Below are 15384 nucleotides of genomic sequence, written 5' to 3'. Positions count from 1 at the left end.
AGAATATCTGACCTGGGTAAACAAGAGATACCTTTCACGATGACAAGAAGGAGGTACATACTTAGAGCAAGAATCACACATTTATGACAATAAAGTGGGGGAAGTAAATAGTGACATGCTGATTGTGACAATTTGTAGTAATTCAAATGTTAGAATAATCCTAGAACCATATGTAGATAAAAGCAAAAGGAAGAGTTCAGTTTGATGATTGAAGTGTATTGTAACTGTCCCAAGATCCCATTTAGAAAACAAGCATGTTTAATTTTCAGGAGGCATTTTAGTTTGAAAGTGTTTCTTGTTCTTACAATAATAACTATAATTTTTTTCTGACCTTGACAAAATAACATAGCACTTTTGGAGAAAAATGCATCCAAGTAGCCCAGCACCAGAAGCCAAGATAGATATTACCTCAGTGACCACCACAGACCTGCCCTTGGTGCTTTGGTAGACAGGAAGGAAAGTAACCCAAACACTACAAAATACCAGCATGCTAAATGTCAGGAATTTGGCTTCATTAAAAGTATCAGGCAGGTTTCTCACCAGGAAAGCCAGGGTGAAGCTCCCCAGTGCCAGGCAGCCCAGGTATCCCAGGACACAATAAAAGGCAGTGACTGAGCCCTTGTTGCACACAATGGTGATGTGATCATATTCTGAATGTATATCTATGTCAATAAAAGGAGGTGATGTCCCCAGCCAGATGCCAATGAAAATAAGTTGGATCAGAGTGCAGAAGGGTACTATGAAGTTTGGTGCTCTTGATATCAGTAACCACCTCATCCTTCTTCCTGGAGAAGTAACTCTGAAGGCCAGTGCCACAGTAACAGTTTTGGCTAAGACAGTGGAAAGAGCCACAGTGAACACAGCTCCAAATACGGTGTGCTGCAGAATGCAAGTGGTTGGGTTGGGATGACCAATGAAGAGCAAAGAACAGAAAAAACAGAGGATGAGGGAAATGAGCAGAATATAACTAAGTGTTCGATTATTAGCTTTGACAATTGGAGTGTCTTGGTGTTTTAAAAAGACCCCCAAAACAGAAACTGTCAGTCCAGAGAAGCCCAAGGATAAGGAGGTTAAAATCATCCCCAAGGTGTCTTCATAGGATAAGAAGGCCACACGTTTTTTAATGCAGTGAATTCTCTGCATGTTAGCATATTGATTATCTGCACACCTCAAACACTGCTCCATATCTATTGGGAAATAAAAAGTTTTGAGAGAAATTTATTAGTAAGAGACAAGAAAATGAAAAGGTGCCCCAATTTGATATCTCTTGTCATCAAATAAGACCTTCAGTGTTTGGAACATTAAATTCCATCTAATGGAATATAGGCCATTACCTGTGATTTTATTGGTCTCCACAAACTAATAGTAATGTCCTCTTTCTAAAGAGAAAATGATGGGATTCCTTAACTAGAGACTTCAGCCCTGATGATGAATGTTGATAGTAATGACGCTTAGTCTGAAATCTACCACAAGAAAATGTGAAATACTACCCTAGCTATAAACGCTTTAATCAGCAATTGTTGAATAAAGTTTCTGCCTTGCCATCCTGATCCCACAATTGCTTTAACCCCCAATAAATTCACAGGAACTATATTAATTGTAAAATGTTGGCCAATATCTTGGGCTTCTTATTGGCTATCTCTTTCTTAATTTCTATTCATCATGATCTTGGCTTACCAGAGAACACCTGCCATATTGTCTCTTCATGGGCTCTACATGAGGACTCTATCTGCCTACTTTTGCCAGGAATCTCCCCAACTCCTAACCCTGCCTATACTTCCTGCCTGGCCAATTAGCCAATCAGTGTTTTATTCATCAATCAATAAGAGAAACATGTATACAGAAGGACATCTTCCATCTAACAATGGTGACCTATCTGCAAGATACATAATTACAACATTGGACAAACATTGTGGGAGTAACCAGCCACTATTTATTCAGATTTAGGGCCCACTCTATGAGAGAGACTAGCCTGACATTGCTCTTGTGCATAAGAACAGATCATTAGATAGGCCATAGGTGTAGGAAAATATCAAACACTGATGTTTTGCTGATTGAATACAGCAATGAAAGAACAGCTAACAACATTCTGCTATGCTGCTCATAAATCATCAGAAAAGCTTCATCCTGCAGTGAATGTGAACAAATACAAAGACCCAGAACTAGACCATATGTAGAGAGTGAGAAATCTTAGAATATGCATTCCTTAATGAGATATCTATCAAATTCCCCTCAGGAATCAAGTATCTTTGCTGAAAAGGGAGCTGAAAGTTCATAAAAGCCAATGGGGATGGAAGTGTTCAAAGAACCAGTACCTTATAGGCACAATAGGACTGACTCCAATAAGAACTCAATCTGTGGCAGTATACATGGGGCTGGCACAGGTCTAAGCAAGATGGGGATTCCAAGCTGAGAGGGGCAGTTGACACAGACCTCCACATATAACACAGAAACTATCTGACATCACTAACTGTTCATAAAGGACAACTTAATTTTCTCCAACAGCGTCTCATTGGGTATACAAACCATATTTAAGAACACATCATTTGCTCAGATATAGATAAATAACAAAAAATTATTTTCTTTGGTATCTGCTTTAATGTTTTGTTGTTGTTTTGATATGGTGTTTTGGTTTATTTTTTGTTTCACAAAACTTGGTCTGGGCGCTTTTTTCTTTTTTGTCTTACAGGTATTTTGCCTCTATATCATTGTTTCTGATTATGGATTTTTATGGGATTTCGCAGAGTATGAATATGTGTATCTCTACAAGATCTTGTGTATTTTATGACTTTTTATTTATTTGTTTGTTTTGTTTTGTTCTGGTTAGCTTTGTTTTCTTTTATTTGCTGCTGTTATATTTTGTATTCCCATTTGTATTTTAATGAATCATAAATGGAATTGCGAGAGAAGTGGAGAGAATCTAGGAGGAACTGAGAGTGGAAAAATCATGATAAAAATATGTTGTAAAAATATTTCAAAAGCAATAACCTTTACTTTTATAATCTTTACTACTGAAAGGCAGGAAAATAAACATAAAAATTAAAAACCAAAATTAAACATACAAGAAGCCTATACAAGAACCATAGAATTAAAGGACTGAAAAAATAATTCCAAGCAAATGAAACCAGGAAACAAGCTGGTGACCCTCTCCCAAAATCTTACAAAATCGACTTCCAACAAAGTTAATCAGAAGACATTATAAAGCATATTTTATTCTAGTCAAGGGACCAATAAGCCAAGAACATTACAACCTTAAACACATGAAGACTACACACTTGCACTCCCAATTTCTAAAGCAATATATTGCTAGAAATCAAGGTAATGACTGACTCCAATTCCGTATTATTGAATTCAATATGCTGCAATGTCAAACACACTGCTAGAAAAAAGTAAGTGGAGAGATACAAAGACTAAATGAAACCTTACATCGAATATACCTCATATATACACCAATGACTAAAGAATATTCATGGCATTTAGAAGCCCATGGAAGTTTCCACAAAATAGATGACAAGTCATGTATATTAATAACACATAAAATGGGCTAGAGAAATGACTCAGAGGTATAGAGCACTGGCAGCTCTTCCGGAGATTCTGAGTTCAATTCCCATCAAACACATGGTGACTTACAACCATCTATAATCACATCTGGTGACCCCTTCTGGTGTGCTTGCATACATGCCCTCAGAAGACTGTATAGATTTAAATAAATTTTAAAAGGTATTTTAATAACACAGAAAAGCCAACTGTACCATAAAATTTCAACAACTCCACTGATTCTGTCTTTACATAATACAAAATATCTGAAAACCAATAGCAAAATAACCTATAGAAGGTATATAAACTGATAGAGATTTATGACACACTATTAAATGACAAATGTATCAAGAAGTAAACAAGAAAGATAGGTACAACTTTCTGGAAACAAATAAAACAGAAAACACCAAATATCTTGGACATGCTAAAGGCAGTGCTCTGAGAGATATATATGTACCTTCAGGAAAAATAAAAAATTGTACAAATACATCTCTTAATTTTTAAACTCCGGAATTAGTTAACACAAAAAACAAAGAGTTCAAAATCTAGTATGTTGAACTATATGATAAAACCTAGATGGAAATTAATACGATTGGAACACAACCAAACAAGAAATGAAACTAAGAGCTAATTCTACAAAAACTAACAATACAAACACTGATAAGATGATTATTGCAGGACTGCCCAGAGAATGCATCTGAGAGTTCCCTCCCGGCAGGATCCTAAGCTCCCCAGATTCCTGGTCTTCTCCACCCTTGGAACAAGGCAATTCGGGCCTGTTTCTGGGCCTGCATTCCAGTGCCTGGGAATGGCCACTGAGGGTCCCCTCCCTGTGGGAGCCTAAGCACCCCAGATTCCTGGTCTTCTTCTCCAAGGGCATGGGACCAGGCAATTCAGGGGAATTCCTCAGGTTTGCACTCTCTCGGATCTCCTGGCCTGGGGACTGCAGCCACGTCTACTTACCCTCGAAAACCAAGCAACCAGATACCTGCAGGGAGAGCCACTCTGCTCCCAACCCCACTCAGGGCAGAGGGAAAAGGACAAAGAGGCCAGAGAGTGTTGCTATTGCTTGCACCCACCGAAAGGGAATGCTGGTCACCTGCACACCAGGAGATAAAAGGGCTCTTTATATACCCACTGGAGAAAGTGTTGGGAAAGAGAAAACATAAGAACACATGCAGTAACAAATATGACAAATATGTCAAAAAACAAATATGACACTACCAGAGTCTACAGATTCTACAACAAGATCTGAACACCCCAATGCAGATGAAGCAGAAGGGAATGACCCTAAAAACACCTTTGTGAAAATGATAGAGGCCATCAAAGAGGATATGAGAAAATCCTTTAAAGAAATGGAAGAAAAGACAAAAAATCCAACAAATGCAAGAAATGGAGGAAAACACGAAGCAAAACTTACAAGAAACAATTCAAACAGTGCAACAGTTGAAAGCTGAAATAGAGACAATAAAAAAACACAGTCTGACAGAATGCTGGAAACAGAAAAACTAGGGAAATGGTAGGTACTACAGATACAAGCATAACCAACAGAATACAAGAGATGGAAGAAAGAATCTCAGGTATGGAAGACACACTAGGAGAAATAGATTCATCAACCAAATAAAATCTTAAGTCCAACAAATCCCTAACACCAAACATCCAGGAAATATGGGACACCATGAAAAGACCAAACATAAGAATAATAGGTATAGTAGGTGAAGAAACCCATCTTAAAGGGACAGAAAACATATTCAACAAAACCATACAGGAAAACTTTGCCAACCTGAAGAAAGACATGCCAATGAAGGTACAAGAAGCATACAGAACACCAAATAAACTGGACTACAAAAAAGTTCCCTCAAAACATAATAATCAAGACCCCAAGCACACAGAACAAAGAAATAATACTTAGAGCAGCTAAAGAAAGATGTCAAATAACATACGAAGGCAAATCTATCAGAATTACACATAAATTTTCCATGGAAACTCTGAAATCCAGAATATCCTGGATAGGTATTCTATCAACACCAAGAGACCATGGATGCCAGCCCAGACTACGATACCCAGCTAAGCTTTCAATCAATATAGATGGAGAAAACAGGATATTCCATGACAAAACCAGATTTAAACAATACATATCCACTAACCCAGCCATTCAGAAAGTTCTAGAAGGAAAACTCCAATCCAAAGAAGTTAGCTACAACCAGAAAAACACAAGCAATATACAATCCCACTTTATCAAGAGCCAAAAGAGAAAAGGGGGGGAAATCCACACACGATTCCACAACCATCAACCATTCCAAAACAAACAAAAATGAGCAATCAAAGGTCATTAATATTCCTCAATACTAATGGTCTTCACTCGACCATAAAAAGGCACAGGCTAAGACAATGGAATCGCAGACAGTATCCAACCTTCTGCTGCATACAAGAAACACACCTCAGCTTTAAAGACAGACTTTACCTCAAAATTAAGGACAAGGAAAAGATTTTCCAATCAAATGGACCCAAGAAACAAGCAGCCGTAGCAATCCTAATATCTAACAAACTAGACTTTAAACTAAATTCAAGCAAAAGAGATGAAGGAGGTCATTTCGTATTCATCACAGGAGAAATCCACCAAAATGAAGTCTCGATTGTGAACATCTATGCTCTAAGCATGAAGGCATCCACATTCATAAAAGAAACATTAACAAAACTCAAACCACTTCTTGCATTTTTTGGTTTCTTTTTTCTTCCATTTGTTGCAATTTTTGGTTTGTTTTCTCTTCCATTTCTTTGAGGGATTTTCCTATATCCTCTTTTATGGCCTCTATCATTTTCATGAATATTTTTTCAACTGAGGAAATTCTTTAATCAGATTTTCATGTAGGCAAGTCTGTGAGGACATATTTTTAATTAATTTATTTTATTTTATTTTATTTTTTTAATTTTATTTTCCAGTTTAAATTTAGATAAGAATCAAGGTTGCTTCACAAGTCAGTTCCAGGTCCCTCTCCCATTCCCTCCCTTCCTCCCGTGCCCTCCCCTCCCCCCCCCCCCAGTTATCCTCTCATTTCTCCAGGGAGGGTGAGGCCCTCCATGGGGGTGTCCATAGTGTGTCATTTCATATAGGGCAGGGCCTAGACCCTTTCCCAAGAGTTCTGGGTGAGAGTGCACCTCACATTGTTCTATTGGAGTCGAAAGTCCATGTGTATACTTGGGATGGGTACTGATCTGCTGCCCAAGGCTCAATAGATTCCCTAGGCCTCTTCACTGACACCCAGATTCAGGGGGGTCTTGATCAGTCCCATGCTGGATTCCCAGGCTAATGCCTGGGATTCAAGAGTTAACCTTTGTCTGGTCAGCTGTTTCTGGGGGTTAAACCAGCCCAGTCTTAATCCCTTTGATCATCAGTCCTCCCTCTCTGTTACTGGCTTTCTTGAGTTCAGCTCAGTACTTAACCAAGGGAGTCTGCCTCTTCTTCGATCAGCCACTAAATAAAGTTTCTCTTTCCCAGACTCTCTGGCCATAGGATTGTAGGCTGGAACTATGTCTAAAATCCATATATGAGAGAGTACATGCCATGTTTCTCTTTTTGTGACTGGGTTACCTCACTCAGGATGGTTTCTTCTAGTGTCATCCATTTGCCTGCGAATCTCATGATTCCATTATTTTTTTCTGCTGAATAGTACTCCATTGTGTAGATGTACCACATTTTCTTTATCCACTCTTCAGGTGAGGGACATCTAGGTTGCTTCCACGTTCTGGCAATTACAAATAAAGGTGCTATGAACATAGTGGAACAGACCTCTTTGTTGTATGAATGGGCATCTTTTGGATATATGCCTAAGAGTGGAGTTGCTGGGTCTTGTGGTAGGTTTATTCCCATTTTTCTGAGGAATCTCCACACTGATTTCCAAAGTGGCTGAACCAGTTGGCACTCCCACCAGCAATGGAGGAGTGTCCCCTTTCACCACATCCTCTCCAGCATAAATTGTCATTGGTGTTTTTGATTTTAGCCATTCTGACAGGGGTGAGATGGTATCTGAGAGTTGTTTTGATTTGCATTTCCCGGATGGCTAAGGATGTTGAGCACTTTCTCAAGTGCCTCTCAGCCATTTTAGACGCCTCTATTGAAAACTCTCTATTTAGTTCTGCAGCCCACTTTTTAATAGGGTCCTTTGGTGTTTTGGAGACTTGCTTCTTGAGTTCTTTGTAAATTTTGGAGATCAACCCTCTGTCAGATGTGGGATTAGTGAATATTTTTTCCCATTCTGTGGGCTGCCTTTTGTCTTGCTGACTGTGTCCTTTGCCTTACAGAAGCTTCTCAGTTTCAGTAGGTCCCATTTATTAATTGTTGATCTTACTGCCTGTGCTACTGGTGTTATGTTCAGGAAGCTGTCTCCTGTACCAATTCGTTCAAGGGTACCACCCACTTTCTCTTCTAAGAGGTTCAGTGTGGCTGGATTTATGTTGAGGTCTTTGATCCATTTGGACTTAAGTTTTGTGCATGGCGATAGACATGGATCGATCTGCATTCTTCTACATGCCAGTCTCCAATTATGCCAGCACCATTTGTTGAAGATGCTTTCTTTATTCCATTGTATATTTTTAGCTTCTTTGTCAAAGATCAGATGTTCGTACGTGTGTGGGTTAATACCCGGGTTTTCAATTCGATTCCATTGGTCTACCTGTCTATTTCTGTGCCAATACCAAGCTGTTTTCAGGACTATAGCTCTATAATAGAGCTTGAGGTCAGGGATGGTGATGCCTCCAGACGTTGCCTTGTTGAACAGGGTTGTTTTGGCTATCCTGGGTCTTTTGTTTTTCCATACAAAATTGATTATTGTTCTTTCAAGGTCTGTGAAGAACTGTGCTGGCCTCGGTTTCCCTTCCCTCCTCTCCCCCCAGTACCTTTCCCTCTACCCCCTTCAGTTCCCACTCCTCGTCCACTCCTCCTCCATTTCTGTGCAGGAAAGGTCAGGTCTTCCATGAGCATTAGCAAAACATGGCCTATCAAGCTGAAGTAAAACTAAACACCTCCTCATGTGTTAAGGATGGGCAAAATGACACAGCATGAGGAGTAGTGTCCCAAAAGCCACTAAAAGGTGGCCATTTCTTGATTAATGGCTGATGTAAGAGGACCTGGCCCAGTGTAGCATTTATTTTTGCTCATTTTAGGGGCCCACCACACAGCTACCAAATAAATCTCACATGGTGTCTTGTTCTTAGTTATGAATGTCTGGCCTTAGCTTGGCTTGTTGCTAGCCAGTTTTTCTGAACTTAAATTAGCCTCTCTACCTTTTTCCTATGGGCCTTTATCTATCTGTATTCTGTATATCTTACTATACTTCTTACTCAGTGGCTGACTGGGTGACTGGTCCCTGATGTTCTCCCTCTTCCTTCTCCTACTTTCCAGTTTCTCCTATTTTTATATCATTTTTTAATTTTAAATAGCTTGTTTTACGTGTCAATCCCAGTTCCCTCTCCCTCCCCTCCTCCCGCACTCCCCTTCCCCCCCCACCCTCCCACCCTATTGCCAAATCCTTCCACATAGGGGATATCTAGAGTCTGTCATTTTACTCTGGGTAGGGTCCAGGCACTCCCCTAAGAGTCCAGGCTGAGAGAGCATCCCTCTTTGTGCTATAGGCACACGAAGACTGTTTGTATACCAGGGATAGACACTGATCCACAGCTCAGAGCCCCATAGGTTGCCCAGGCCTTCTCACTGACACTCACATTTGGGGGGGGTCCAGATCAGTCCCATGCTGGCCTCCCCACTGTCGGTCTGGGGTCCAAGAGCTCTCCCCTGTTCAGATCAGCTGTCTCTGCTGGTTTTGCCAGCCCATTCTTTGCTAATTAGCTCATCACTCCTCTCTCTCTGTCACTGGGTTCCTTGGGTTCAGTTCAGTGATTAATTGTGTGTTTGCCTCTGCTTCCATCAGTCACAGGATGAAGGCTCCCGGATGGTTATAGGCTTCAAGTTCATTATCAGGAATGGGCATTCGAGGTGGTCTCTCCACTATTGCTTAGCTTGCCAATTGGTGTTATCCCTTTAGATCACTCGAGGTCGCTCTGGTGCCTGATCTGTATTCGATCCTATGATTCCCTCTGTCTTTCCCTTGCTTGGTTAGGTTTTTATCAGATCGAATACAGTTCATGAATTTTTTAAGGTCATTCTTTTCTGCTTCATTTGCATTGGAATGTTGGAGTCTTGCTGGTGTGGAGTCTCTAGAATCTGATGGTATCATATTTGTTTTTCTGTTGCTGAGTGTGTTTTTGTTTTGTCTCCTTCCCATCTCTTCTTCTAGTAGGTGCAGAAAGAGCCCCTTACTGGTCTGGTGCTTAGGGGACCAGAGTTCCCTTTTGGTGGGTGCAAGCAAGTCCAATAATCTGGTAGTTCTTCTATTCCTCATCCTAGTTCTGGTCCTGTGGGTGGAGAAGAAGCCCAGGAATCTGGCGTGCGTAGGATCCCACCTGTTCCCCTGTTCTCATTGGTGGAAGAGAAGAACTGGGATCTGGGGTTCTTGGCTCCCTCCAGGATGGGAAGCTCTGTGGCAGCCTCCAGGCAATCCCCAGGCACTAGAATGCAGGCCTGGATACAGGGCCTGTTTTACTTGGTCCCACAGATGCTGGACCCGCTGATCCCCTGGTCTTGTTGGTGGAAGACAAGACATGGGATCTGGGGTGCTTGGCTCCCTCCAGGATGGGAAGCTCTTCAACCAACAGATATAAGTTAGATTCAGCAACATTGATAATCAAGTGTACTTTAGTAGTTGGTCCTTCCTTAGCAATCAAAAAACTGAAAAACACAATATCGTACAGTGTCCAGACTTTCTGTGTATTTTCCATCTTTATGTGGCTTATTTATTTATCTATCTATTATTATTTTATTTCTTTTACTTTTATTTATTTTTCTCTGAGACAGGCGTTCTCTTTGGAAATCTACCTGCCTCTGCGTCTGGAGCAATTTCTACCAGCATGCGCCACCACAACCAGCTTCTCTATTTACCACTATGCCATTTCTTTTTCTCTCTCAATCCAACTTACATTTTTAAACATACTGTAAACCTTTAGAGGTTTTTCTTCATCCAAGTCTGACTTTACTGTAAATCTTTATGTTTTACTGGTCACATGTCATATCTGTTAAAACCGCAGCTGTTTAAACTGCAGTTTTTCCAAGATGGCAGGCATAATCGTGATTCCAGCTCACTGTCTCAGTCTATGCTGACATCCAGCAAAAGCTGCCGGCTTGAAGATGTAGTCACTGCCACTTCCAGCTGTATGTACACACCTTTCAATCGTTAGAAGAGCCTCTTAAAAGAACCTTGCTTTTTTATGCTGAGTCAGGAAGACTCCCTTAAGCAAGCCGCCTGAGTCTCTGCTTGTCACTAGCAAAACAGAGCCCACCTGAGAAAAATGCTGCTACCAAGAACCCATGCTTTTCTCTGTCCTTTTGTTTCTAAAACTCCTTTAAAGCTTTTGTCATTCTGAGTGGAAATTCATGATCCCACTCCTGATCACCATTTGTAGAGAGTAGCCATTTCCTTGCTAGCAGCTTTGGTTTTTTTCCCCACCAGTCACCTGGGCTCTGCCACGTTGTAGTCTCCAAATAACAAACAAGACACTGTATTAATTATGAAGCTGTTGGCCTTGCTTGTTTCTTATTGGCTAGCTCTGACTTAAATATTTATCCCATAATTGTTAATCTAAGTATTTCTCTTACAAGAGAAAAGTTCCAGAGACCTTAATTCTCTGGTAGGCTACATCGTGACTCCCTGCGTTTCTCCTACCCAAAGTCCCACCTATATTGCTTCCCTATTGGCCAACAGTGCTTTATTGACATATACACAGGACTTCCCCATAAAAAGGGGGGAATTCCACACATAAATCCACCACCAACAGCCATTCCAAATCAAAGAAGAATGAGCAATCAATGGTCAGTAATATCCCTCAATATTAATGGCCATATCTCAACCATAAAAAGACACACGCGAACAGAATGTTTTGGAAGACAGAACCCATCCTTCTGCTGCATACAAGAATACACCTCACCCACAAAGACAGACATTGCCTTAGAGTTAAAGGTTGGGAAAAGACTTTCCAATCAAATGGACCCAAGAAACAAGCAGGTGTAGCAATCCTAACATCTAACAATTTAGACTTTAAAATAAAATTAATCAAAAGAGATGAAGGAGGTCATTACATACACATCACAGGAAAAATCCACCAAGATGAAGTTTCAATTCTGAACAACTATGCCTATATACAAAGGCATCCACATTCATAAAAGAAATATTACTAAATCTTAAATCACATATAAAGCCCCACACACTTATAGTGGGAGACTACAACACCCCACACTCAGCACTAGACAAGAATACCAGACAGAAACTCAACAAAGAAGCAAAGGAAGCAAAGGGTCTAGTAGAAGTAATGACCCAACTGGGTTTAACAGACATCTATAGAATATTTCATCCACATAAAAAAGAATATACCTTTTTCTCACCTCATGGGACCTTCTCAAAAACAGACCACATGCATGGCAACATAGCAAACCTCAGCAGCTACAAAAAAGTTGGAATAATTCCATGCATCTTAGTAGACCACCATGTGTTAAAATTAGAATTAAACAACACAAATTGCAGAAAACCTAAAAACTCATGGAAATTGAATAATGAACAACTGCCCCATTTCTGGGTCAAAGAAGAGATTAAAAAAAGAATTTAAAGACTTCCTAGAATTCAATAAGAATGAAGACACAACATATGCAAACCTATGGGACACTTTGAAAGCAGTGCTAAGGGGGAAGTTCATAGCACTAATTGCCCACATGAAGAACCTGGAGAATAGTTATATTAGAGAATTAACAGCACAGCTGAAAGCTCTAGAACACAAAGAAGCAAACTCCTCCAGGAGGAGTAGATGCCAGGAAATAATCAAACTGAGAGCTGAAATCAATAAAGTAGAAACTAGGAAAACAATACAAAGAATCAATGCAACAAAGAGTTCTTTGAGAAAATCAACAAGATAGAAAAACCTTTGTCCAACCTTACCAAACAGCAGAGTGTGAACATGCAAATTAACAAAATCAGAAATGAAACTTGGGACATAACAATGGACTCTGAGGAAATTCAGAGAATCATCTGGTCATAGTTTGAAAACCTATACTCCACAAAATTCAAAAACTTAAAGGAAATGGATGACTTCCTGGATAGCTCTATCTTGCCAAAATTAAATCAAGAACAGAAAAGCTATTTAAATAGACCTATAACCCTTATGGAAATAGAAGCAGTCATCAAAAGTCTCCCATCCAAAGAATGCTACCAGAAATTCAAAGAAAAGCTTATACCAATTCTTCTCAAATTATTCCATGCAATAGAAGCAGAAGTAAATGTCTTTGCCAAACTCACTCTACAAGGCTTCAATAACCTTGATACTCAAGCCACACAAACACAACTAAGAAAGAGAACTTTGGATCAATAAACATCATGAACATTGATGCAAAAATACTCAATAAAATACTGGCAAATTGGATCCAACAATACATTAAAACAAAAATTAACCATGACCAAGTAGATTTCATCCCAGGAATGCAGGATGGTTCCACATACCAAAATACTTCAATGTAATCCACCATATAAACCAGCTGCCAAACAAAAATCACATGATCATCTCACTAGATGCAGAAAAAGCCTTTGACAAAATCCAACACCATTCACTAAAGGTCTTGGAGAGATCTAGGATAATAGGAACATACCTAAACATAATAAAAGATATATACAGCAAACCAACATCCAACATCAAACTAAATGGACAGATACTCAATACAATTCCTCTAAAATGAGGAACAAGATAAGTCTGTCCACTCTCTCTATACCTGTTCAATATTGTACTTTAAGTTTTAGCCATAGCCATATGACAACAAAAGGAGATCAAGGGGATGCAAATTGGAAAGGAAGTGGTCAAACTTTCACTATTTGCAGATGATATGATATTTTACATAAATGACCCAAAGAACTCTTTCAGGGAACACTTACAGCTGATTAACTTTCAGCAAAGTGGCAGGCTACAAGGTCAACTCAAGAAAATGAGTAGCCCTACTATATACAGATGATAAAAGGGCTGAGAAAGAAATCAGAGAAACATCACCCTATACAATTGCCACAAACAACATATAATACCTTGGGGTAACGCTAACCAAACAAGTGAAAGACCTGAATCACAAGAATTTTGAGTCTTTAAAGAAAGAAATTAAAGAAGCCCTCAGAAAATGGAAAGATCTCCCATGCTCTTGGATGGGTAGGATCAATGTAGTAAAAATGGCAATCCTGCCAAAAGCAATCTACAGATTCAATGCAATCCCCATTAAAATACCAGCACATTTCTTCACAGACCTTGAAAGAACAATAACCAATTTTGTATGAAAAAACAAAACACCCAGGATAATCAAAACAACCTTACTCAACAAAGCAACATCTGCAAGCATCACCATCCCTGACCTCAAGCTATATTATAGAGCTGTAGTCCTGAAAAAAGTTTGGTATTGGCACAAAAATAGACAGGTAGAGCAATGGAATCAAATCGAATGACCTGATATTAACCCATACATGTATGAACATCTGATCTTCAACAAAGAAGATAAAAATATACAATGGAGAAAAGAAAGCATCTTTAACAAGTGTTGCTGGCATAACTGGATGCTGATATGTAGAAGAATGTGGATAGAGCCAGGCGGTGGTGGCGCACGCCTTTAATCCCAGCACTGGGGAGGCAGAGGCAAGCGGATCTCTATGCGTTTGAGGCCAGGCTGGACCGATAGCCTCCGAAACAATACAGAGAAACCCTGTCTCATAAAAACCAAAAAAAAAAAAGAATGTGGATAGATCCATGTCTATTGCCATGCACAAAACTTAAGTCCAAATGGATCAAAGACCTCAACATAAATCCAGCCACACTGAACCTCTTAGAAGAGAAAGTGGGTGGTACCCTTGAATTAGTTGGTACAGAAGACAGCTTCCTGAACATAACACCAGTAGCACAGTCAGTGAGATCAACAATTAATACATGGGTCCTCCTGAAATTGACAAGCTTCTGCAAGGCAAAAGACACAGTCAGCAAGACAAAAAGGTAGCCCACAGAATGTGAAAAGATATTCACTAACCCCACATCTGAGAGAGGACTGATCTCCAAAATATACAAAGAACTCAAGAGGCAAGTCTCCAAACGCCAAAGGATCCAATTAAAAAGTGGTATATTCTCAATAGAAGAAACTAAAATCCCTAAGAGACACTTAAGAAAGTGCTTAACCTCCCTAGCAATCAGGGAAATTCAAATCAAAACAGCTCTGTGATACCATCTTACTCCTGTCAAAATGTCTAAAATCAAAAACACCAATGACAATTTATGCTGGAAAGGTTGTGGTGAAAGGGGAACACTCCTCCACTGCTGGTGGGAGTGCCAACTCATACAGCCACTTTGGAAATCAATATGGAGATTCCTCAGAAAAATGGGAATCAGTCTACCACAAGAACCAGCAATTCTACTCTTAGGCATATACTCAAAAGATGCCTCTTCATACAACAAGGATGTCTGTTCCACTATGTTTATAGCAGCACTATTTATAATATCCAGGACCTATAAGCAACCTAGATGCCCCTCATCTGAAGAGTGGATAGAGAAAATGTGGTACATTTACACAATGGATTACTACTCAGCAGAAAAAAAATGGAATCTAGAAATTTGCATGCAATTGGATAGCACTAGAAGAAACCATCCTGAGTGAGGTAACCCATTCACAAAAAGACAAACATGGTATGTACTTACTCATTTATAGATTTTACACATGAATCAGGGGAGTACCAG

General features: G+C 39.7%; 1 protein-coding gene across 1 annotated transcript in view; it reads right to left on the bottom strand.

Moving 5' to 3' along the window:
* Positions 1–258: 258 nt before the first annotated feature.
* Positions 259–15384, bottom strand: part of LOC121139158 (vomeronasal type-2 receptor 116-like) — a 44150-nt gene continuing 29024 nt past the window's right edge. The window contains exon 4 of the mRNA XM_040742281.1: positions 259–1187. Within this exon, the coding sequence (XP_040598215.1) occupies positions 259–1187 (929 nt within the window). The remainder of the gene's footprint in view (positions 1188–15384) is intronic.

The sequence above is a fragment of the Mesocricetus auratus genome, unplaced genomic scaffold, assembly GCF_017639785.1.
Source record: "Mesocricetus auratus isolate SY011 unplaced genomic scaffold, BCM_Maur_2.0 Super-Scaffold_6731, whole genome shotgun sequence".
NCBI classification, from domain to species: domain Eukaryota; kingdom Metazoa; phylum Chordata; class Mammalia; order Rodentia; family Cricetidae; genus Mesocricetus; species Mesocricetus auratus.
This window is presented reverse-complemented; position numbering and strand designations above follow the sequence as displayed.